At 52.8% G+C, this 25,020-nt stretch overlaps 1 protein-coding gene across 16 annotated transcripts in view; it reads left to right on the forward strand.

The window, feature by feature from the left end:
* Positions 1–25,020, forward strand: part of CELF4 (CUGBP Elav-like family member 4) — a 294,610-nt gene that overhangs the window by 260,272 nt on the left and 9,318 nt on the right. For 3 of the 16 annotated variants that reach the window (XM_025038707.1, XM_025038703.1, XM_025038701.1), the window contains exons 4-12: positions 6,146–6,274; positions 6,702–6,781; positions 7,209–7,352; positions 8,477–8,624; positions 10,406–10,555; positions 14,355–14,420; positions 15,377–15,460; positions 20,052–20,135; positions 24,768–24,846. In XM_025038707.1, coding sequence (XP_024894475.1) covers positions 6,146–6,274; positions 6,702–6,781; positions 7,209–7,352; positions 8,477–8,624; positions 10,406–10,555; positions 14,355–14,420; positions 15,377–15,460; positions 20,052–20,135; positions 24,768–24,846 — 964 coding nt within the window. The remainder of the gene's footprint in view (positions 1–6,145; positions 6,275–6,701; positions 6,782–7,208; positions 7,353–8,476; positions 8,625–10,405; positions 10,556–14,354; positions 14,421–15,376; positions 15,461–20,051; positions 20,136–24,767; positions 24,847–25,020) is intronic. The other 13 variants (XM_025038708.1, XM_025038702.1, XM_025038706.1 and 10 more) reach the window with 10 other exon arrangements.

A 25,020-nucleotide genomic window follows, 5' to 3' on the forward strand; every position in this document is an offset into this window, starting at 1 on the left:
AAAGTCTATTGCGGCAATAAAAGTCATTAACCATCTGAGCACTTGTCTACAGTGCCCCAGCAGCCGTCTATCCTTAAGCAGAAAATATTGTTTAATGCCGACGGTAATGAGTGAATCAAATTTTGGAAATTAAACGGGAATTTGAGCATTAGCTCCAGGACGCTGGCGTTTGGCAAGTCGAGCAGACGCTACCGCCACCCGCCTCGCCCGGAGGGGTCCTCTAACGCTGGGCAGCCAGCAAGATGCTACCTACCCGTCTGTGAGGGAGGGCCCTAAGGCATCACCCGGAAATTTCCCTCGCAGGGGCCTATCCTAAACCTGCCATGGGCGCCTTGCTTCTCTTTTTTCTGGGCTCTCCTTTGAAAGTGTAAATCCTGCAGCCAGAGCCCCATTCTGCCCTGACAGCCTGAATGAGTGAGCATAGAAACCTATTTCTTCAGAGGCGGAGCGGAGGAAAACTGAGACTCTGGCAACTAGATCCCACTGCTTTGTCATCGCACCTATTGCTTCCTGGAAGGCGTCACCCAAAGCTTTTTAGAGGTTGGGACACTGAAGCTCAAACACAGTTCAATTGAGTTCTGGGAAAATAGGAGTCTGGAGGCCAGAGGAATGGGAAATGTGTATGTTGGTGGACGAGGGAGAAGGCAAGCGGCCGTTGGAAAAGCAAAGTTAAACTTCTTGCAAGTCCCGCCACAGGCAGGGGCCACTTGGGAGCAGGTGAAAAGAGCCGCTGAAGGAGGCCCTTCCACTCCTCAGATTGTGTTCAAATTCTGTTGTGGGCCTGGAGGCCCCTGCATGTCCTCTGGACAGCATAACTCCAGCCCACCTCCTCACCTCGCCACAGAAGCCTACAGGGTACATCCATGTCCCCCTCCCCTAAATGGCTCCTCTGGCCTGCGATCCAGAGCTATTGCATGTGACAAAGCAAGCCTGGCTATCCTCTCCCATGGGAAGTGGGTGAGGGACTCCATGGCAGAGGCTCTGGGGCCAAAGAATGGCTACCCCAGGGATCTGAGAACTACGCACACTCCCACACACACCTGTTGGAAGAGAACCCCCCAAAAGAGGAAACCCAGAAGTACCCCCAAGAATCATCTCAGATTCCCTGTTCAGCCAAATCACAGGTGCAAAATAAATGTTCAATAAATGCCTGCCGAAAGCATGACCGAGGGATAGACCCAAGAGGGATGACAGGTGCTCTGGTCCAGTCCCTCCTGAGGTTGCCATAAACACCTTCATCTGACAGAACTGGGTACTTTTCTCATCCATTATTTTATTGGCTTCTTCCACCCACAGCTCCTTGGTGGAGGGTGGGGGCCTGGGGGCATAAACTATGCCCACTCTCCAGCAGTGGTGGCAGGACATCTGGGCACAGTGAGCCAAGTTGCCTTCCTTGGGTTCAGGCTCCCCAGAACCCAAGGTGCTCCTTCACCCCGCCCCCAACCCCAGACACAGGCCCTCACATTTTAAAAGAGCAGGAAGGCAGCAGCCAGCGGGGTACAATGTTGGAAAGTCAAGAGACTAGGTTTAGTCTGAACCCCAGATGTTTATCCTGAGCTCCCTCTGTGCCCCAAATTTCCTCATCTAAAAAAAGGTGAGGCCCTTGGTATTTTCTGGGGTCCTTCCCAGCTCTGCCGTTCTGTGGCCTTGTTCCTCCTAAGTAGGACACAGCAGCTCTAGGAGCCACTGTGTGATGGCCCTGAGGACTTTTGTCTTATTTGGGAACTTGTTTCTTGTGGATGTCCTGTCTCCCCATCTAGATGTGAGCTCCAGTGAGCAGACTCACCTTTCTTGTTTACTGCTTTAGAAGCAATGCTTGGAACAGTGTCTAGCATAGAGAAGGTGCTCAGCAAGTAGTTGAATGATTGCAAGAGCCTGACAGCCAGTGCTTTCCTGTGCCAGCCACTGTGCTCAGCCCTGGGAGTCAGAAGGTGAGCATAATGCAGCACCCTGCCCTACGCTGGGCTCTGCTGAGAGGAGGATACAGGGCTTCAGACCACCCTCCACTTGATCACCACATGTCTGGGCATCATGTGGCCTCGGCGACCTCCCACCCAGCTCCACCATGGCTCTGAGATCTTTACTGTCTTCATCTTCCTTCAAGGTACCCTGTATGGCCCAGTTCCAGCAGTACCTAAATGAGAATCGCCTCAGAGGAACAGCAATACACTCATACCCCAAGAGTGGGTTCATGCTTAGGGCTCATGGGGGGAAGTGACAGCACCATAGCCTCACCATCACCCAGGGACAGGTGGGCTGTGGTCAGGGACTGCTGAGCCTGTCCCAAGAAGTAGGAGTCTGTGTCAATGGTGGGGTGTGGAACTGAGTCATTCTCTGAGACTCACTGGTATCAGATCCGAGATACCAGCCAAACGTTACCTATCATTGGTCATCTGACACAGCTTAAGTACAGTGCCTTGGGAAAGTGGCCACAGGGGGGTGAGAAGATGGGGAGGTTGTGCATCTCAGCTGGTCAGCCACAGCCTAAGTGAAGTCCTGCCTATTACTTCAAGTGTTCTCCATCAGAGGTGGATCTTCTGACTTCTTCCCCAAATGACCTCTGTCTCCTCCTCGAATTAGGGCAAGGCAAACCAAGCGGGGAACGGTGCTCCATGTCCTCCTCTTCCTGAATAGAGTCACAGTAATGGTCATCACCGTTGTTATTACTGCTAGCCAGGCTCTGTCCCCGCAGCATCTCCTGGAACCCTAGCACCCGCCACAGAAGGAGGGCCTAGTTATGCCCATTTTATAGACCTAAAAACTGAGGCGGGGAGCAGTTGTACAGCTGGAGTACAGCGGCCCTGGGGTCTGAGCCAGGGGGCCTGAGCTGGAAGGAGATCCACCCTTAGACTCAGAGTCCTTCCAGGCGCTGATGTTAAAAGACAAGCCTTAGAATTGCTCACCTAGTAACAAAAGCCAATTGGAAATGAAGAGGACACAAACCGAATCCATTTGAGGATGCTAGAAACAAACGAGCCTTTGCATTGGGCGGAGTCATTCAAGAACCCCCGGAGGAAGTGAGTCTGGAGCTAGGTTTCTTTGGTTTCTTGCGGCCTTCAGAGGTTAGTTGTAGTTTCCCTGGGAAAATCTAGACAAGTAACAAGAGGGGGAGCCTCACTCCCTTCACGTTTGGAAAGTTTTCAAGAAGGAAGGACTCAGGCCTAGCGCAAAGAACTAAGAACTGGGCAGTAAAGGGAGATTTCAGGGGAAGGGGAAGAAGGAATTAGCAAAAAAAAAAAAAAAAAAAACCTGGCAAAAGGGAAGTGGCTGGGTAGAAAGGCACGTGTGGATGAATTTTAATGCAATCAGAAAGCTGTCATGATGATAATAAAGGAATACATTCAGACGTCAGGAGAGAAGGCTCAGAGCTGAGGTCCCAGCATTTAAATCAGGCTCCGGCAGAGGAGGGGCCTTCTCTTCCCCTCCTTTTTCCTTCCCAGGGAGAAGAAATGTTTAAGTAGGAGGGCCTGGGATTAGCAGAAGGCGGTTTCCACTTCTTTTTCTTTCTGGAAATCCCATTAATTCGGAGCCTTTAAAAGGCATTGGGAATGGGGGAGCACTGCTCTGGGCCTGGAGAAGAGTTTCAATTACTCCACTAAAGGCTTTAAAAGCTCCCAGTTCATTTTATGTAAGTGTTGTTGCTGTTTCCAGTAGTTAAACATAAGCCCTTCTACCTTCTCTCCTCTGTCTCTGCCCTTTCCTACCCGTCTCTTCTCTTTGTTCTTTGTCTGTTTCTAATTCTTTCTCCTTCATCCATGTCTGCCATTTTCCCTCCCTCTCTTCTCCTGACCCCATCTCCTGCCATCCCTCCTCAGCTTCGCTCCTTTTATTCTCTCTCTCTCCCTTTCTCTTGGTTTCCTAGCTTGGAGTTGGTGAGCCCTGGAGATGAGGTAGTGGTGTGTCCAGCCCTGCCATGGCTGGAGAAGCCAGGTAGAGTAGCCCAGGCTGGGGCAGGCGGCGGGGTCAGGGCCCCGGGCCCGGAGCTTTGGCTGAAGCTTATCAGTTGTGGAGGGCAGGCTAGAGTGCCCTGACCCAGAACTGGTCAGAGGAAATGGCAGTGGTGCACTGCAGGGTATGGAAGGAGTTGGAACCCAGAGCCATCTCATCACTGAGAACTTGCCCAGTGCTGAGTGCTCTGGGCTGAGCGGTACCAGTAGGGTAGTGGTTAGGCCTTCCTGAAGAGGAAGACTCTGGGGTGGCTTGTGAAGTAGTGCAGGGACCTGGAGGTTTTCTCTACTTTGTTCCAGCCCCTCAGCTCTATGTGAACTCTCCTGGCAGTGTGAGTAAGGGGGCAGGAGGTACCAACCACCCTGAATACAGAGAGACATGGTCTCAGAGTGCCCTTGCCTTCAGAGAAAATCATAAACACATGGCTGATTGCAGCTTTGAGAGGAGTGTGTGTGTGCATTTCTGCAGCCTTGGTTGTGTATGCCTGTGTGTGCCAGTCTTCAGTAGTTAACACATATCTAGTGAGTACCTGCTGAGTACTGTCACCACAGGCCCCCTGTTCCAGCTACTATGGCAGTATAACAATTTATTCCCAAAGTGAGTGGTATAATACAACTGTTTATTATTCTCACGGATTCTGTGGATCAGAAATTCAGACAGGGCATGGCATGGAAGGCCTGTCTCTGTTCCAGGATGTCTGGGCCTCAGGCAGAAGACTCAAAGGCTAGGGGCTAGAATCATCTGAGGCCTCATCCGTGTCTGGTGGTTGATGTTGACTGTCAGCTGGGGGCTTCGGTTCCTTTCTGTATGCACTCATGGTGTGGGCCGGTTGGGGGTTCTTCATAGCATGGTGGCTGGCTTCCACAAAGCATGTATCACCAAAAGAGAGAATTGAGTGGAAGCTGATCCTTTTTATGACCCCGCCTTGGAAATGAGATGGCATCACTTCTAGAGCAGTCACAAGCCCTACTCAGATTCAAGGGTAGGGCACATAAACCCCACTGCTCAATGGGAGGCGTGAAGTCACATCAAAATAAGAGCTTGCAGAAAAGAAAGAAAGAAAGAAAGAAAGAAAGAAAGAAAGAAAGAAAGAAAGAAAGAAAGAAAGAAAGAAAGAAAGAAAGAAAGAAAGAAAAGAAAGAAAAAAGAGCTTGCAAGGTGGACAATCTTTTCAAAGTCACGAGTTGATACAGACAACCCAATGTGACCTCTGTCACCCTAAGCACACAGCTGAGTTGCGTCAGCAAATCATTTGGTACTCAACACAAGTGTGGCGGGAGCTGCTGAGGGAGCCCAGTCTTCAGGAACAGGCTCTTCAAAAGTCCCCAGGGCTGAATTTGCAGCATGAACAAGTAAGAAGACCCAGAGCAAGGAGAGGGCACCAGATGGAGGCAAAAACACGTGAGACAGAAAAGAGATGCGTCCCCGCGAATGGCGTAAAGCATTCATTCATTCCATAAGTCTGTCCTGAGGGCCTGCTATGTGCCAGGTACTGCTGCTCCAGTAAGGCCTGGTCTCTTCCACAGGGAGCACACATTGAGGGAGGGATGGTGGCAGGAAGCTAGATAGAAACCAACTACACAGGCAAAGCAGTAAATAATTGTCCTTTGAAATTCAGGCCATGAGAGTGAGGGGCTGAGACGGAGATCAAGGAGAGGTGGAAGGAGGGGACTTGATGAGGAAGCAATAAAACTGAGACGTAGGAGAAAGAATCAGCCTTGTGATGTGGAGGATGAGGAGGGCAGAGGGAACAGCATATGCAAAGGCCCTGTGGCAGACTTGCCTGTTGTGAGTTAATTTTTGGCATTTGTGAGAGAAGGTGGTTGAGGAAGATACTGTGTGTCTAAGAGGAGGAAAGAGGGATCTCAGGGCTGCCTGAACGATCCGTTTGTCCTAAGCAAGCGGCCAGACGAGCGGCCTTGCTCCCTCACAGGGCGGCTTGCCCTTTAGGCAGGAGGGGGCAGAGTCGCTGCAATCCCAATCCCGCTTGACCCAACCCCTTCTCCCTCATCTTCCCAGCGGGCTATGCCCCACCCTCGCCCCCATCTTCTCCCTGAGACCCCGCCATCGCCATCGCTTCTGCTCAGTTTCTTCTCTCCCGAAACCCTTCTCCTCCCGCCGTGCCTTGTTCACCCCGGGCCTGCCCACGCGCCGCCTGGCCCTCGGCCCGGGTAAGCATCTCCTAATTTTGTTCCAGAAGATAGAAAACTCTTCGTGGGTATGCTCAACAAGCAGCAGTCTGAGGACGACGTGCGCCGCCTCTTCGAAGCCTTCGGGAATATAGAGGAGTGCACCATCCTGCGCGGGCCCGACGGCAACAGCAAGGGTGAGTGGGGGTGGGGCGGGAGTGAGCCGGGTGGGGCGGGAGTGAGCCGGGTGGGGTCTCCCCCGCGCCCGTCTGCTGGCGGAGTGCGCAGCCGCCGAGAGCTGGCCGGGACCCTCAAGCCAGGAAGGGATGCCTGGAAGGGACGAGGCAGTCGGGTCTGTGGGTAAGGAAGGGTCGCGATCCAAGTCCAGACAGGGACGGGGAGACTTAGGGTACTTTTAAATCTCCGGCCCGTCCTGGTCTTTCTCTGTCTCTGCGTTTCTCGGTGTCTCTTTTTCTCTCGGTCTTTCTGTCTCACCTGCTCTGCTTTCTTCTGGGATGCACCCTGTCCCCTCGGTCGCTTCCGCGCCCCGCCTCACAGTCCCCGCGCTTCCCTGGCCTTCCTCTGAGCCCCTGGACCCTGGCTCAGCCTTTCCTGTCCCCGCAGGGTGCGCCTTTGTGAAGTACTCTTCTCACGCTGAGGCGCAAGCCGCCATCAATGCGCTGCACGGCAGCCAGACCATGCCGGTGAGTGAGGCCACCCCTGGGCGGGGCGGGGACGGGGTTAGTGGCGGACCGACACCCCAGCCCAACCCAGCGCACCAGCAGCGCCCCCTCTCGCCCTTGTGCTCGGTCCTTACAGTGACAAACGCGTGCCGCGCTCACAGCTTCCCCGTGAGATAGGAAAACATTACCATTATCCCATTTCTCAGTTAAGGACACTGAGGCCCAGAGATGTTAAGGAACTGGCTCGCGGTCACCCAGACAGAAAATGCCCACGGTTGAGTTAAGACCCCAGACTCCTGGGCTAGCACCGGTGTGGGCTCCCCACCCCCCACTAGCGCCCTACGGAGAGGAAAGGGTGGGCCTAGGTCAAGGGCACAGACAGCTAGCTGGACGGCTGGGAGCGGAAGCGGCTAGGGCAGGTGGGCCTCACGCGCAGTCCCGGCTTCAGGGAGCCTCATCCAGTCTGGTGGTCAAGTTCGCCGACACCGACAAGGAGCGCACGATGCGGCGAATGCAGCAGATGGCTGGCCAGATGGGCATGTTCAACCCCATGGCCATCCCGTTCGGGGCCTACGGTGCCTACGCACAGGCAGTAAGTGGGGGCGTGAACGGGTGGGGGGGGCAGCGGTTCTCTAGCTAACTCTGCTTAGAACCCTACATCAGGGACACTTAACTGCTGAGGGAAGCCCTATTCTTGGCCCAGAAAATACTGCTCTAGCCCTGGGGAGTGAACAGTGGTCAGGAATGAACCCAGGAAGTGGAAGCCAGAGGGGGTTGAGAGAAGGCTGGTCCAATCTAGGGTGGCTGCCAGGAGGAGGTGGGTTGCTGTCCTGCTTCTTAAGGAGGGGAGCTGGAGAGAAAGCTTCTAGCCAGGCCAGCAAAGTGAATTACCCTGAATGCTCTCCTTCTAGTCAAATCCTAGGAAGCACCAATTGGAAGGAGGGAGAGAAGTTTAGGTGTTTGGTTTTCACCACCCCACCCCTGTCCCCACTCATAGAAGGGTGTCCTCAGACCTCTGGTCACTCCTGGCAAGGGTCCTGTGAGGTTCCCCAAAGCCCATCACAGCCATGTATCCCCTGCCATTCTCCCAGGCCCTGCCTGGCCCACCGACTTCTTTCGCATTGGGGCCTGCTCTGCCAGCATCTCTCCTAAGCTGTCTCCCAGACATGTAGCCACAACCCCCACATGGGTGGTACTGAGGTAGGCCAGGGTTCTGGTTCTAAAAATGCAAGCTCACCTCATTCCTTCAGCAGTATCCAAATTTAGCCAGTTTTAACAACCTCTCCAGTCCCCACTCACTTTTGTAAGAACATTTGGACAGAAATCCATGCTAAGTTAATTCTGCAGAGGCTCATCTAACGTGTCTCTAGAGCTTTGGGTGTCACATCTCCATGAATGACAGGCCTTCACAGGGCTGACCTGGCACCCATGGAGCCAGTCCCCTTCCTCGACTCTTTACAACAACTTTAGAGTCCTTAATAATCCTCTGCTACTTTTGAATAGTTCCCTCTCAGGAGTGGTTTCTAATAGCCATTGAGAACTAGGGCAGGAACGGGGGAGACATCAGGATTCTCTGGGGGTGGGGGTGGGGAATGTGTCTCAGCTCCCTGGAGTTCAGGGCCTGGGAGGCTGGTGTCCAAGAGCTGAGCCCCCTGGTGGTGGGGTGGGCTGCCCCCCTGGAAGCGCATGATATTTTTTCCACTCCCTCTGCCCCAGCTGATGCAACAGCAAGCGGCACTAATGGCATCAGTCGCACAGGGTGGCTACCTGAACCCCATGGCTGCCTTCGCCGCCGCCCAGATGCAGCAGATGGCGGCCCTCAACATGAACGGCTTGGCAGCCGCGCCCATGACCCCAACCTCAGGTGAGCTGGCAGATACCAACACAGGACACGGCCCAGCAGGAGAGCAACTAGACCCAGGCTGGACCTTCTGCGTGGCCAATTTTGGCTATCAATGGACCATCCTGTGGCAAGATTACATGGCATCTGGGCTCAAGCAGGCCTCGTCCTTTGTCAGTTTGTCTCAAAAATGTTCTAATCCCTCGGGACCCAAGGGAGGATGGGATGTGAGCCCCATCCAGTCCATGATGTGATTTCAGGGTGGTGGGAATTTCACTCAAGTCATTTTTGAAAGAAATTGACATGAACACATCTCCCTTTGAGGTCCGAGGGGAGAAGAGTTTTGGCCATTCTGTAGCCTTGTTTGGTCCCTGGCCCAAACAGAGGAAGAGTCCATTTTTAATTTCCCTTTAACCCAATGTAGAATCACTGGCTTTTTCCAAGACAACTATGCAACAAGCAAGAGAGAACCACAGTTGTTGAAGGACAGGGAGGTTGGAAAGAGTTTTGCTCATGAAGCGTGTTTTTAATTGGATCTTGATTATTGTCTAGTTCAGTGATTCTCAACCGGGACAATTTGGTGCCCCCAACCCCAATATCTGACAATATCCTGAAACATTTTTGTTTTTCACAACTTGGAGAGGGAGATGTTATTGTAATCCAGTAGGTAGAGGCCAGGGATGCTGCTAAACATCCAACAATGCACAGAACAGTGCCCCCCACCCCCATACACACACAACAAGGAAATGTCTGGCTACAAATGTCAATAGTATCAAAGTTGAGAAAACCTCTAGTCCCAAGGGATGGACCAACACGCAAGGCTCTCATTCACCAAGCTTCCTTTGCTCTTTGCACCCAAGTCATAGCAGCAGCCTTCATGACACCCAGGAGCTATTTCTTTCCCAGATAAAAGCCATAGAAAAAGAAGACTGTGCCATCTTCAGGCCTAACTTGAGCACTACCCCACAGCTCTGGTCTCCAACTTAGGGACACTTCTGAGCCCAGGCCAGCCTGAGGTCCCTATCCCCAAAGAGACCCTGCTTTTTACACAAAGAGGAAGGCCCTTTCCAGCCTCTGGGGCCTCAGTACAATCACCCAGCCACACCTTGGGTTACATTCACCTCACATAGGGAGGACACAGGGCATTGTCATTGTCATGTGACCCATATTTACCCTCGTGGAGATGAGCATCACCATTACTTCAACTGGAGGAGGTCAAGGCGTCTACTTTGTGTATGGATAAGGCTGAGTCTGGACTCTGTAAAGTCCTTTCTCCCTCATTGCAGGGGAACTCCAGAATTAAGACCTCCTCCACCTAAGTAGCAAAACTCCTTGCTGGGGAGACAGATCAGCCCCTCAGTGATCCAGACAAGAGAGCAGAGCCAGCAACTTAGAAACCCCTTGGTGGCTAAACAAGGACCAGCCCATCCTGACTTAGCTGGGGTGAGCAAGAACTACTGAAAAAGACTAAAGGAAGACCAAGTGTGATCAAAGTCAAGGGCACTGAGAATAGTCTATGTGCTGCACTTCCAAGGCTGAGTGGTCAGTGGTCAAGGAAGTCTTCAATGGGTAGGTGGAATTTGGACTTTGCCTTGAAAGATGGGTACAGTTGAAATGAGTGGAATCATTCTATGCAGAAAGACAATCCAAGGCATGATTCACAGACAAGACTGCATCTGTGTGTGAGATCCAAGTCTATCCCCAGGCCCTTGGAACCAGGAGGTGCAGCTCCATGAGTTGTCTTTCTTCACCTTTGTTCTGCTTGCTTCCCCTCCTCCTCCACCCCTTTCAACCTCTGGAACCAGGTGGCAGCACCCCTCCGGGCATCACTGCACCAGCCGTGCCTAGCATCCCATCCCCCATTGGGGTGAACGGCTTCACCGGCCTCCCCCCACAGGCCAATGGGCAGCCTGCTGCAGAAGCTGTGTTTGCCAATGGCATCCATCCCTACCCAGGTAAGCACATCTGGCAGCCCTTCCTTACCCATGCAGCACACTCTTCATTCATTCTATCCTTGCCTTTGCTGTTATAACAGAGAATGTGTGTCTCCTGCCCTCTGTCCGTTCCTTAGCGGAACCCCAAATATGATCAGGGAGAACCAGCTTTCTGTCTTCTCTCAGGGAGCTTCTGGTGGGAGAGAACAAATTCCCATCCTTGAAGAGGTGTTAGTCTGATAGGTGAGAAAGAACCGCATTCCTGGGACTCCTTCAGGGGAGAAAAAGAGAATAGATGTAATTTTACAACCAGGTAGAGAAGTTAGTAACTGCAAATTAATAGTGAATTTGACCCACAATAAATGAGGGGGTAGAAGCTTGAAGAATAATTATATTTAGTGCTAAACAGGAAAAGACTCTTTTGGGAAGGAGTGGGAGGTGTATACATTGGCATTCTGGCAGGGACGTACCAGTTTGGTTCCTTGGTTCACACAAAACCCCGGTCAGCACTTCGGACAGAGGATCAGGACCTCGGACAGCTCCTAGGCCCCGCTTCCATGAATGATGGCACACAGGAAGATCCAGGAGGCCCATTCCTAATTAACTTTGTTCCTCTCGAACTTAGCAATTCTCCCATGTGCTCCTGTCTCTGGTCTTGAGGATGGAGTGACAGAGCAGGAAAGCTGAGCTCAAAGCCCTAGAGTAAACCAGCAAGGGGCAGTGTATTAGGGATGTAAAAAGTGCTGTCCTCTTCCCCAGAGGGCAGATGATGAGGTTACAGAGTCCCCATAATTATGATTATGTGCCAGTGTGTGCTGGATGAAAGAGGGAACGGGGCAAGAAGGAGAGCAGGATGTGAGCCAGTCTCCTGGGAGGTAAAGTCTAGTCAGGAACACAGTATACATTGACCGAATGTTGAAACAATAAGCAAAATGGAGTTTGATCAAGAGTGAATGCTCTCCAACTTGAGGTACTAAAGAATTCAAATGAAGGGAGAGTTCTGTAGGCTGAAGAAGCCCAACAGAGCTATCCTGACAGGAGGCTCAGATTGGACTTTAAGAGATGGGTAGGGCCTGGAGAGAGGAGGGTGAACATGGAGCAGCTGTCCTGGAGGCCCAGAAAGAGGAAGAGGGGATGGTGAGGAGGTTGGCCTCACAAGGGCAGAAGAGGTCAGCCTGATGTGACTCAGCAGTGGAGGGTAAAGTAGTGCTTCCCACTCTGGTTGCCCATCAGAATCCACTGTGTGGCTTTGTAAAACTTCAGAAGCCCAGAGATTCTGATTTCAATGTCTGGAATGAGGCCCAGATATCCAGAGAATATACAAGTTCTAGCAGCAGCAGAGTACAAGGTCACTGTGCTAGAGAAAAATAGAGGAGAATGTCCTGACCTTGAACTTGGAGTTGTCCTTGATCTTGTCCCAGTGCTTGCTTCTCAACTCACCCCTCAGTTCATAGAGAAAAGGCCAGAGAAGCCTAGAGAGAATCAGTAGGGCCCAGAGGGTCTGGAGTGTTGTTTCAGAATGAAGACTCCAGGATGGCAAGAGAGACCGAGCAGGGGCTTGGCAAGCTGGAGGTGGGAGAGAGCCTACCAGTCTCAAGTTCCTGGGCTCCTCCTGCCTCAGGCTCCTGGGCTGGGAGATACAGTCCCCAGCACATCTGGGTGGTTTCATTTCCCCCCTCCTCCATGCCCACAAGCCCATCTGGAGCCACGGATTTTGACAAACCTGTTCCTTACCCACCTCCACCAGCATCTGTGAGCTATTTTACTCATGGAATTTGGAAATGCTATGTTCCCCCATTTGTAACAATCTGCCACATTCTATAAACAATTCCCTGCCAGAGCAGGAGGGAGGGATGGAGGAAAGGAAAGGAGAAAAGTAGTACATTAGAAAAATTAATTTACCATCTTTGAATGCGGAGTTTGGAGCCACTATAATGAGCGAGATCCTTCAAAATGTTCATCCTTTGGCAGTTACTAATGAGGTCATTAAGCAGAGAAGTAGAGAGGGGTCTCAGGAAAAAAAAACCCCAGGTAGCTTCTTCATTCTCTCCTCTTGCTTATCGAGACCATGTTGGAAGCACACAGTGTGGCCTTTACTGCCACATAACACCCCTGAAGGGGTGGCTCTCACAAACGTTAAGGACCATTCATTCATTCTTTATGTCACAGTATTGCTGAGCACTCGCTATGATCCTGGTGCTGTGCCAGGTGGGGGCTCTCACGTAAATTGTTCGGGTTTTATTTTAAACAGTGCACCAAATTGTGCCCAGAGGAAGAGAAACTTTTTTCTAATTTGCATGAAGGTACTAGGTGGTTGAGTAGCTGGGGAGACCAAGGGACAAGCTGGATGTGGCTCTCCCTCCGGAGAACTGAGGCTGGTAGAGGGGTCGGAGAGAGGAAGCAGCAGGAAGGAGGAAGAGGCCCACCTTACTGAGCAGCACCACCACCTCAGCACAGGGAGCTCCTGGCTTCAGTCTCCACCATCGGGGCAATAGAGGGATCGGGGTGGGATAGGGTCAGGCCAGGGCCTGCATCCTGACCCGTCTTCAGCTCCCCCTCTGAGCCGTGCCCTGGCCCAGCTCCTCTGCGGTCATCTGCACTGTCTCTGAAGATCTCTGCCACAGGATTTCCTTTGGTTCCCCTGAGGCCCAGGTGCTATTGTTCTAGTGAGACTTTACTGAGGTTTAGAAACAAGAGCTCAAAAGAGAAGTTTGAGGATTCAGCCTGGTCTACAGACCCAAAGTCTGGCTCTGCCTGTTAGCTTGGCAGGCCTAGGTCACCAGGCAAATAAGCCTAGATGGTTTTCTTTCTGCCTCCCTTTGTTATCCAGTTTGCCCTAAACATACTGTGGCTAGATGTGTCTTCATCCACCTCCCTGGCCCAGTCCCATGGCAGTCATCACTAGCTGTGGTCACCAAAGGCAGTACCCACCATTGGCCCATGCACCAGGCTTTTGCTCACAGCTTCTGCAGACACAGGAGAGGCAATAAGTGAACTAAGCCTTTCTCAAGTCCAAATGCTCTAAGTTGCTTGCCAAAGTATCAGCACAAGGGTTTTCTCTTTGCACAAGGCAGTAGACATCCCAGAGTCACGAATTTGGGTGGGAGGGAGGTCCTTGGTCTGCTTGTTCTTCAGTTTCTGTGGGCACCACCCTTCTCCCAGCCCATGGGGGCATACCTCATTTGTGTGGCCAGTCCCTGCTGAGGGTGACTTGGCCATGGCCTAGGAATAGAAGCCTCCACGCTTTTTGCAAACTCTCTAAGAATAAGGGATGGGGTCCCTCTGAGCAGGCGTGGGCGGCCTGGGAGGACAGAGTGGCAGAGTGAGGCCTCCTGTGCCCTTTCTTTCACTCAGCTGGGATATGCCCCCGCCTTCTGCTGAGGATAAGTGAGAATGAGATCACTCTTCTGACAGTGTCTTGCCCATTTTCCCACTTTCCCACAGCCCTTCTCCATGGCCAGTTCCCTCGTGTGTCTCCACGAAGCCCCTCATGGCAAAGCCTCCTCTGCCATCTCTTTCCCAGCCCTTCTTAGCCTTCTGCATGAACCACCCATCTTACCTCACCTCACGCCAGCTGCAGCTGCATCTGCCAGCCAGGGTGGGCAACCTCCACTCTATTTAAAGGGCCTTGGACTGAGGAAGAGGGAACCCCAACAGAGTCCAGGCACTCAGGGTTCCTGTTTCAGATTACCTGCCCCAGGACAGATACCACAGTGGCTGAGGGGGCAATGTAACCACAGTGTCATCTCCATGGGCATGGTGGGGGAGGGGCTGGTTTGGGTGGGCACCACTGACCTCTGCTCCCTTGGCTCCCCTGCAGCGCAGAGCCCCACCGCCGCGGACCCCCTGCAGCAGGCCTACGCTGGAGTGCAGCAGTATGCAGGTCGTTAGTATCCACACGTCCCCACGGCTCTCCCCACTCCTGCCTGGGCTCTAGTGCCCCCCCTCCCAGGCCTTGGCCCAGCACTGTGTGGGAGGGAGGAGGAGGAGGGTGTGGCAGGGGGCTTCGGTGGAAGGAGGGAGGGCTTTACCAACTCCTGGCTTACTACTTCTCTTCAGGCCCCCTAGCATTCAGGCAGATTTTACCCATCATAGCCTAGGTGCCCTTGCAGTGGTAGGTGGTCAAAACTTTGAACAAGTTGGTGAACCAGGCTGAAGATTTGACTTTGCTGTGCAGTTACCCATCTGTGAGGCCAGATTTCTTGGGGCTGCCAGGGCCAATTTGTCCAGGAGCAGCAAGGTACACAGCAGCACTGGGGGTGAGGCCAGAGCTGGGGGGCTGCCCACCGCTGTCCACAGTCACTGGCCCAGGAAGCATAGATGCCTGGGTTTGAAGGAAAGAGAGGCCCTAGAGGGGAAGCAGTTTCTACCTCTTGCTTCTTCTTAGGCATACACAGGCAGCTGGAGTGGCACCTGAGCAAAGATGACAGGGAACCAGGGAGGATCGGCAGCCAGAGGTAGAAAAAAGGAGGGGCCAGAAAAGGCAGCCCTGGGGCGAGCAGATGTTCTTGGGTCACTGAATGGGAAGGAGACCAGCCACTGTAGAAAGCCCAAGGCGAGCTGTCAGTCACAATTCTCTCCCTCCCACCCCCGGGCTAGGCAACACACACACACACACCCCCGTACTCACGTTTATGCACACACTGTCCTCTTCGCTCTGCTGCTTCTCCTTCATTACTACTGAAAGCTGGCTTTATCTTGAGTGTCTGAGCTGAAATGCACTTTTTGGCTGGTCTGCTTTTACTGCTCAAAACTGAAATTTCTCTCTTTCTTCCTGCCTCTTACCCTGTCTCTCTCCATGTCACTGTCGTCTCTCGCTCTTGCCTCTTTTTGGCCCTCCAGCAGCCGCCTACCCTGCTGCCTATGGTCAGATAAGCCAGGCCTTTCCTCAGCCACCTCCAATGATCCCCCAGCAACAGAGAGAAGGTGAGTCTGCGAGCCGGGCTCCCAGGCCCCTCCCCATCCCCTTCTCCCCGCAAAGAGGCCGCTCTCCTGGGCCTTTGGCTGGATACTTTATTGGAAAGATGGCCATGTTTTTGTGCTGTGTCGAGGGTGAGAGAAGAAGGCAGGATTGTGAGATGCGGTGCTCTCCAATCCAAACACGGAGGCGGAACTCGCGTGGGCATCTCTGCAAACCCCACTGGTGGGAGATTAAGAAGGTGGGGCCCTGGATGACTTGTGGTCCAATAATCCCCTCTTTCCCAGTGGAGAGGAAGTGGAAAAGTAGGAATGTTCATGGTTGGGTGTTGAGGGAGTTGGGAGACCAGTTCAGCATGGACAGAAGTTGTGCCTCTGAGGTAGAGCTCCCAGGGCAGGCGTCCATGGGCAGGTGAGGGGATTGGAATGTCCCAGTGCAGGCCTAGTGGAAGGAGATCCTAGAAAGCCACATCCATAGGCTGTGGTGTGAACAGGGTGGGCCAGCCAAGGCCAGTGGGCCCAGGACGCTGAGACTCATAAAGACCTCCAGTGCCCACCCATTTCAGAGTCTAGAGACCTATCGGAGCTGCATAAACAAGTCTGCCCTCAGGGATTCCTTGAGCTTGAGAGAGCTTAGTTCCATGGGGCAGGAACATTGACAAGGTCCTATCCCCCTCGACCCCATGAAAAGGGTCACCTGGCCAGCGAGGCTACCACATCTGCCCCAGTAGCGCATATGGCCAGGGGTTTCCACTCATCTCCAGATGGCCGGCAGAGAGCTTCGGCAGCAGACCATTCCAGAGCTGGGGCTGTAGGTTAGTCCTGGAAGACCCCCAGGGGTCTGCTTATCCAAACCCCTTTCTTCAGACAAGTCCCAGAGCCTGAACAGCTAAGAGCCTGGGCTTGGAAGCAAAATCATGTGAGTCTCCTCCCCTCTCAGCCTTGGAGTCCTGCATAGTGGGACCCTCTGCCCATGCCTGAGTGACACCTGGGCTCACATCAGTGAAGTGGGGGTGAGGCACCAGCCTCTACTAGGATCCCTCACAGGGCTGTGGCCCTGGAGCCTGTCCCGCTTCTGCCCTCTTCTCACCCAGTCCAAGCCTTCCAGCACCACACCTGTCAGATCAGAGCCACAAAGAGTGGGGTCCAGGAATCCCGGTGTGGCCCATTGCAGAACAGAGAGCTGAGCCCACAGGCTCTACTACTTTTGTCACTCCATTGGCTTCAGGCTGACCCACCCTAGCCCTACAGCAATCTGGGTTGTGGGCCCAGGGGTATCCAAACCCTGCTACACACACCCACACCCAAACCCACACCCACACTCACACCCACACTCACACACGGCTATAGGTTGGTGATGCTCTGAACAACACATGACAGCCCCTACCACTGGCCTTAAACTCAGGTCCTTCATCTACTCCCTGCCCTGCCCCCCACCTCACACTTCAGACTACTGCATGCGTCTAGCTCTGAACTACTCACACCATCTCTCCATCTCTGAGCAGCTTCAGTCCCCCACTGCCATGCCCTGCTCCCTAGACCAGACGCTGTGTGGCCAGTCACCGCTGCAGCCTCCCCTCGGGCCAAGGGATCTCCCACTGTGGTCCCCATTCTCCCTGACGGTGGTGCACAGGATGAGCCAACCTGGGGAGCAGAGCTTCGGGAAGGATGAGATGCGAACCCAGATACCTGTAGAGCCATGCTGCGTCCTAGGGCGAGCTCATGGTGCTGGGGTGGGGTTGGGGGGGTCTTGAAGAATGAGGTCTTCAGCACACAGAGATGGGGAGATGGACATTCCAGGTGGGGGAACAGCAGGAGCAAAGGTACGAGTGTTGCAAAAGATGAGATGAGCCTGGGGATGCGGAGGAGACAGGATGAGGGTAGGTTAGAGCCAGACCACAGCCATGTCCACCTGAGAAATGGATGACAAAGAAGGCTGTGTTCCGTTAGCCACACCAGTGGTTGGTCTGTTTACATTATGGTCACATCCCCCATGTAATGCCATTGAAATACCAGACACACTGGCTGCTGGGGAGGACCCTCTTTCCAGTTCCTCGTCTTTGAGCTGAAAATCAGCAGACGCCTGAATCCCCAGAGGCTGCCTGCCCCACAGATGGGCCGAGGGTACTCTCAGGATTGGCTCCATTCCTGGCTCGTCCAGGAGCTGCCCTGTGGTCAGGGGTATTACTTTCTGCTCTAGAACTTTATTTCACTTTCTCAGAAGGCTGGGTTGGACCAGAAGGCTGGGTTGGACCAGTCCTGCTGGTTATGCCGTCTGGGTGCTCTATAATCTGTGAATGAGGGACTGCAGTGAGAGCTTGGGGGCAGCCAAAGTAAGACAATGTGTAGGCTCCCTGTTGAGGGATGAGGGGCAGGGGGCGAGGCTGGGGTTGGGAAGGCTGAGCCACAGCCTATGTTGATGGCACCGAGCCTATAGGTCTTGCCCTCGAAGGCTCCTTATCTCTTTAAGGAGAACAGACATAACATCCACATAAAAGCAGCTTGCAGAACTTGAACTTGGAGTGAGGGCCCAAGTTCAAGGCAGGTGTCGGCATGGCATGGAGTGGAGAGGGAAGCTCTGAAGAATGGGGATGGGAGGAGGAGGGAAGGCACATGCTGGGGTACTGGTATGGGGGTGGGATGGACAGGAGGACAAGAGACAGCAAATGCCTGTGCCCTTAGAGAGAGTCCCATCTGGGCTGGAGAGAAAACCTCCCAGACACAAAAGAGAAGAAGCCTCAGACCGCAGAGTACGGAGTATGAACTCAGGAAGCACCTGAAGGGAGAGAATGCGGGGAGTATCTGGGTGGGAGTCCTGGAGGAAGTGGCTTAGATTAGGCCTTCACTCACACCTAGCTGGGGACCATCAAGGGACAAATTCACAGAGTGTGAACCAGTGGTATGGGGCTAAGGGGAGGGCCCCCAGAACTTGGAGGGATCCAGTATGGGGGACCCCTGGAAATGGGTGGGGGAGCATGTTTGCGCCGGTTCTGAACGCGCCGTCAGCTGGCCCTTGCCTGGGACACAGCAGTCCAGGGAGGGGAGGGTGAGGAGTGGGCAGATGGTGCAGGGCAGGGACCAAGGACTGGGGAGGCCAGCAGCTCAGAGGGCAGCTTTGGTGGTTAGAGAAGTCTTTGGAGGGAGGAAAGAGGAAAGTGGGAGAGGAGAAGAGAGGAAGAAGAGAAGGGCGGAGAGACTCCAGAGTGAGCTCTTTGCTCCAAGACTGGGTTATCCGGCAGCCTTGCCCTTCCCAGAAAACCACGACAGTTGATTCTGGCCCTAAAAGCCGCATATCAGCCTATGTCGGTGCCTTACAGCCTTCACTTTTGAGTTCATGCTCAGTCTACCAGCCTCTGATCAGAACCTTGGTTCTTACACAACTAACAAATGCAACTGTTTCCTTTGCATGTCTTCCATGGATTAGAAACTGTTGAAATGACCACCCTTTAAAAGGTTAAATCATCTGTGGCATATTATGTTTAAGACGGCAGGAAATAGATGAAGTATCTTGGAGAAATTTCCATTTCAAAGAGCTAAAATTTGGGTCATTGAAACAGAAAAATGTAAATCTTTAGCTATTTGGAAATTTCAGAAATCCAAAGGCCACAGCTGTGTTCAGAGTTTCTGGGGTATTGAGATTTATGACAGCTAGGTAGAGAGAGAGGAAAGCACAGACTATGGAGGCAGTTGGCCTAAATCCATATCCAGGCTCCATCCCCTACTGGCTGTGTGACTTTTGGCAGGTGATTTAACCTCTCTGGCCTCAGTTTCCTCATCTGTGAAATGTGGGTGTGTGTCGGGGGGTGGGGGGCGGTGACACTATGACAGCTGTAGAAGTGGAAGAGCTGTTATTGCTGTAATGAAATGGAGAGCTTTTCATGTAATGAGGCTCGTGGGTTCCCCTGGCTAACTGCAGAGCCTTGCTGTGAAGCCCCTCTTGCACATCTAGTCCACTTGAGAGGCAGGATAAATCTTGATTTCTGTCCTCAAGACCGGGGCTGAGTTTTAGGTTTGGGCCAGGAGAAGGTGGGGCCTTTGGGAACCAGATGAGAAGGAACTAAAGGCCAGGGAGGAGGATGGGCAGAGCTGCCACCCCATAGGTATAGGAGGCGCCACCTACCTGCACCAGCACTACCGGGGTGGCTGCCCCAGGCTGATTTCCTCTGTCCTCCCCTGAGCAGCGTGGTTGGGAAGGAGGGACGCCCAGCAGGTCCTCCCATTATCTCCCTACCTCTGCCTCTTCTCAGCACCTGATTTCCACTGCTGGTCTGGCCTTGCATTCACCAATTCACTCATCACCTCTGCCCCTGGAGCCCCGGAATTGCCAGGCAGGCACGCTATTACAGATTCATTTTGCAGAAAAGGCAACTGAGGCACAGAGAGGTTCAGTGATTTGCCCAAGGGCAGAGTGGAGACCAGAGCTCAGACTGGGGGCTCAGCAGCCCTCACTCTTCTTGGATCTTGGATGAGACCCCCCTTCCTAACCTTGCCCCCACCCCTCCCTGCTGCCGCTGCCTAACTCGCTCACCTCTCCTCTGTCTCTCTCTCCCCCCACCCCGCCATCCCTCCTCCCCCGCCCCACCCCCTCCCCTCACCGCAGGGCCCGAGGGCTGTAACCTGTTCATCTACCATCTGCCCCAGGAGTTTGGGGACGCTGAGCTGATGCAGATGTTCCTCCCTTTCGGTAATGTCATCTCCTCGAAAGTGTTTGTGGATCGGGCGACTAACCAAAGTAAATGCTTTGGTGGGTAAAGATAACAAACCAACTAGCTTCACCTAGGACAGTGCGGTGCTCGCACCAATTTACCGGTGTCCAACTGCTTTTAACCTGCTCCTTCACGTAGCCGCCCCCTTCTAGGTGCTCCCTCTGGCCCAACCTCCGGCCACCATCTCTCACTCCTCTTCTCTCTTCTATTCTTTCGGCTTCTTGGCTTTCCCTGCCCCCCCAACCCCCCTCCATCCAGCTCCCCAGCTCCCTATCCCCACTTTCCCAGTCCAAGAGATAGGTTCCCCTCCCAGCCACAGGCCCAATTCCCACCGATTGAGGAGGGGGAGGAGCCACCTTGGGCAGGGGTGGGAGGGGGCGACCAGCAGAGCCCAGCAACGCCCATTCTCCCAGCAGCCCCGGTCCTGTCATCATCAGAGTGGCCCTGGGGTGAGAGCTGAGCATGGTCTTTGGGGTGGGGTTTCTGCCCAGCTGCCTGTCCCTTGGCCTCTTCCGTCCACCTCTCAATCCTGTCCCTAACCCCTTTCTCTGTCTACCCTGATCTTTGCTCCCCTCTTGCCATCCAGTAAACAAACCTTCCCCCACCCACCCCTCCCAGGCCACCAGAGCCACACTACTGAGGAGTCAGGAAGAAGATAATGGTCCCTGCCCTCAGGAAGCCTCAGGTCTGAGCTTAGATGAAAATCAGACCTATTCAACAGCAGTGAAATCTGCAAGGCACCAAGTAATGGAGTAATGAGGAAGGCAGGTGTAAATAAAGGAAGGGGAGGGGATTCCAGGCAGAGAAAATCGAATGGACAAAGGCGTGGGCTGGGAGGAGAAGAGTCGAAGGACAGAGAGTGAGGAAGCTTCAGGCTCTGGGGAGGAAGGAGATTTCGGTGAGACCGCCTGTGAGGGAGGGGCTGTGCTGGGGAGGGTTTTGACCATTCAAAATGAAAAGGTTTCATGCTTCATGTGGTGCGGTAGACAGTGGAAGATGATGGGAGGTCTTTGAGCTGAGAGTAATGGAATGAAGATAACAGCTTTCAGGAAATTTGCTTGGTTGCAGGGTGTTAGATGGAGAGGGAGGACTTGGAAGGATCTCGGAGTGTGGTTGTCATTTAAAATGTAGGGTGCCCACTTAAATTGGAATTTCACATAAATGATGGATGCATTTTTAGTATAAGTATGTCCTAAATGTTACATTCAACATGGCCCATGCAATATTCAGGATATACTTATGTTGAAAAAGTATTCATTATTTATCTGAAATTCCAGTTTGGCTGGGCATCCTATGGTTTGATTTGCTTCAGACCTGGAATCTCACCTTATCCCTACACCTCTCTCCTCCATTCCTCCTTAGTCCCTCTCTCACTTGCTCTTCCACCTCCATTATCCCTTCCTTCTGTTACCACTCATGATTCACCAAGGACTGAGGAGTCCAGTTCGCAGAGAGTGACACATGCAAGCAGAGCTGAGTTTGCCAGAAGCTCAGTACCTCCAGGTTGACCCCAGGTTCAGGGGGCTGTGAGGACAGAGTAGGAGCCCATGTTGGCCAGGGAACTGAGGTCACAGCTTGGGGATGGTAGAAGGGAGAAGGTATAAGAGTATGGAAGCATCAGGAAGAGCATGTGAAGGAAATTCCAGTTTGGAAACTAAATTTCCAGAACCATGAAGGGCGTGAGGTTTTAGAGCATGTTCTCCAAAGCAGTCAAGATCTTTGCACCATTGTCCCTTCTCAAAATCTGTGCTACTTCAATGGTATAGAGTTGCCTTAGCAGCTCATTTCTTTTTGGATATTGAGAAAACAAAGCCAGAGAAAAAGACAGAGTTGTATCCCTCCACTATTTGACTACTATTTCTTCTAGCAAATTATAATTATGTATGTAAAAAAAAAAACAACTGGAGATCTTTGCATTTGCTCTTTAAGTAATCCTCAGATGTTACCTAAATCACAGAAGACTAAGAGCCCACAAAGCACTGGGCACTTGGGCTGCATTTATGCTGTGCCTGATGTAAGAGCAACCGTGTTTTTCAAAGGCATTTCCTCAGAGTCCACCCAAACACTACCCTTGCCATTAGCCCATTTAAATTCTCCAGGACCAAGGTTTTTTTCTCTGCTTTTTAGGGAAAAAATCCTCTGAGTACCTCTACTCAGGATCTTTTCTTCCTGAACAAACTTCTGGTGCTAAACATCCTCTGGCCTTGAAGAAGAATAGTCTCCCGCCATACTTGCTCGGCCCAGCATTTCCCTCTTAAGCCTCTTGGGTTCTGGTTTGTAGCTGAGCCTTCTGAAACTCTCCCAGAGACCTTTCCTGTGAGAACAAACTCCAGCGCTCACTCATGGGCAAGTCATTTAACTCTCTGAGCCTCAGTGTCCTCATTTGTAAAATGGGGACTTTAGCCAGGGGTGCTACGAGGTTATATCAGATAGTGTGTGAGAGGCTTGGCCAGAAACCTCAGGAAGTTCTAGATTCTCCCTACATTCCCAAAAGGAGGGGCTGTTTTTGTTGTAAATGTGGTCCTATGTTAAAGTGAAGCCTTCAAAGGCTCCACTCACTCTTTATGAGCATGAGCGGAATCTTCCAGAGGCTTTCGTGAGCATACGTGCAGCAGAAATAGTTGCTAAGTTGAAAGAAGGGCTGGGGCGAGGGGCACCAGGAGGGCCTCCTACCTGTGAGGCTTCCCATGGTCTGGGAGATAGGAGCTTTCTCAGTGGTGGGAGGAAAGGGAAAAGGGTTCTGGGAGAAGGAAGACAGTGCTGGACACCATAACCATGGGGGGATGGTGCCCAGAGCCCTGTCAGCGTGGGACGAGCTCCCTGCCCAGACTGCTGGCCAGTTAACAAAACTAGTTGAGAAAGAAAAGTTCTCTCGAGCCTGGAATCCTTCCAGACCCCTGGGCTTCTGGAGACTCTACTCTTCCAGAAAGGCTGGGCCGCCCTCCTCCAGCACCCCTCTGCCCCCTCTCCCCGCTCAGTGGCTGTCCCGTTCTTTACACCATAGCACCTCCAGCCCTTTTTACCTTTCTCCTGTCTTCTCCCTTGCAAAAACAGCCACCATGTGCAGGTAGTGAGGTAGCTGGAGCTATTGGTGCTGGTGGGCCAGCGGAGGAGGGAGGGTTGTAACCTGTCATCCACAGTCCGGCTGTCTTGTCCCCGCAGGGAGAGAGGCTTTAGTTCAACCACCCTCCTTAATCTGGGAGAGAGCAGCATAACAGACACATAATTCACATATTTCAAAACTGCTCTGCTCTACTGACAACTTGACTAGTCATCAGACATAAGTTGGTTGGGAGGGGATGGGCCAGGAAGGGATGCGTGGAGGAGGTGGGAGGATTATTGGCACTAATCTCCAACTGTGGATAATCCTAAATCTTTCCTATTTTGGCATATAGACTCATACAGATGTTGGTTATGCTGCTTTGGGCCGGGCTCTGAGTTCCATCTGGGCTCACGTGCTCGCGCTCTTGATTGCACTCACGTGTGTACACACACCCTCTCTCCTGTCTTTGATGATGCGTGGCTGCAAGAGCAAATGTGGGCAAATGCAGGAAGAACACAAGAGAAAGAGAAAAGAGGACAGATGGAGACAGTGTCTGGGGCAAGGTAAAAAGGGAGAGAGTGAGCGAGGGGCTGCCGGCCAGCTAGAAGTACAAGAGACAGTTAACCAAGAAGACAGCTTCTACTTCAGTGGGTCTGTATATCTATCCCTTGCATATCTAATGGTAATTTGGGAACAAGCACTCCAAATGAAGCGGGTTTACCACATGGCCTAGGAACTTCATCAAACTGAGTTTCACATATTTTGCAGGAAGATTTTACAGGAAAATTAGATAAATAAAAGGCATATTTTATAGAAGAGAAGGTTTCTAAGTCAAGTAAATTCCAGAAAATACTAAGTTAAACAAAGATATAAAGATTTATTTACTAAAGAAGTTGGGAGTGTGAGAGGATGTTTTTATTTGTTAATGTGACTTGAACTGTCCCAGAGGAGCTTGGCTATATAAATCTACTTGACCACAGAAGTCCCTTTCTCAAGGGGACATTCTGGGAAATACCGATGTAATGTGTAGTCTCTATAAGGAGATGGACACCAAGTTTCAAAAATGTGACTTCTAAATGAAATTTGGGAACCTGATCCATCCCCATCTGGGAACTGCGTGTTTCAGAAGGTGACTGGGAGCCATGGATGGTTCTATATCATCCTGGGAGAGATGTGAGGAGGAGCGAAGGGGTGAAAAGCACTTCTGCAGTCTGTGGTACAGCTTTCAACTGATTTTTGCTAGTAGTGTGTATTATTATTGTGGAGAGGTTCATAGGGGACAAATCGAATGGTGCGTTCTTAGCTCAGGGCAAGAGCACCTGCTCGCAGCCAGAGCCTCTGGGTACGAGGTGGTGGGTTAGAGCGTGTCGATCTGGATTGAACCCCAGTGTCCACCGGGAGCCCGGCTGGGGATGGCCTCGTCCAGGACCGGGAGGGGCGGAGGGGCCTCAAGGACTGTCCTCCCTGGGGTCGGACAGCACGCGCGAGGGGGGCGGCCGGAAACGGCGGTGAAGTTTTCTCCGTGGTGCCTCCCCTCCCTCCCCCTCGCACTCCTCTCTCTCCCCAGGCCGGCACCCTGTGCCCTCCCGCTGCCAGGCCCCCTCCTGTCAGGGAGGACAGTGTCCAATAAGCTCCTCCACCCGCAGGTGTGTCCGCCCTCTCCCCCCGCAGGAGAGGGCCGAGGTGCCGGGGCCGGCCGGGGTGGGGGGCGGGCGCCTGTCTCCTTGCCAGGCCCCCTCCTGTCAGGGAGGACAGTGTCCAATAAGCTCCTCCACCCGCAGGTGTGTCCGCCCTCTCCCCCCGCAGGAGAGGGCCGGGCC

This window comes from Pteropus alecto, unplaced genomic scaffold (assembly GCF_000325575.1).
Source record: "Pteropus alecto unplaced genomic scaffold, ASM32557v1 scaffold146, whole genome shotgun sequence".
NCBI classification, from domain to species: domain Eukaryota; kingdom Metazoa; phylum Chordata; class Mammalia; order Chiroptera; family Pteropodidae; genus Pteropus; species Pteropus alecto.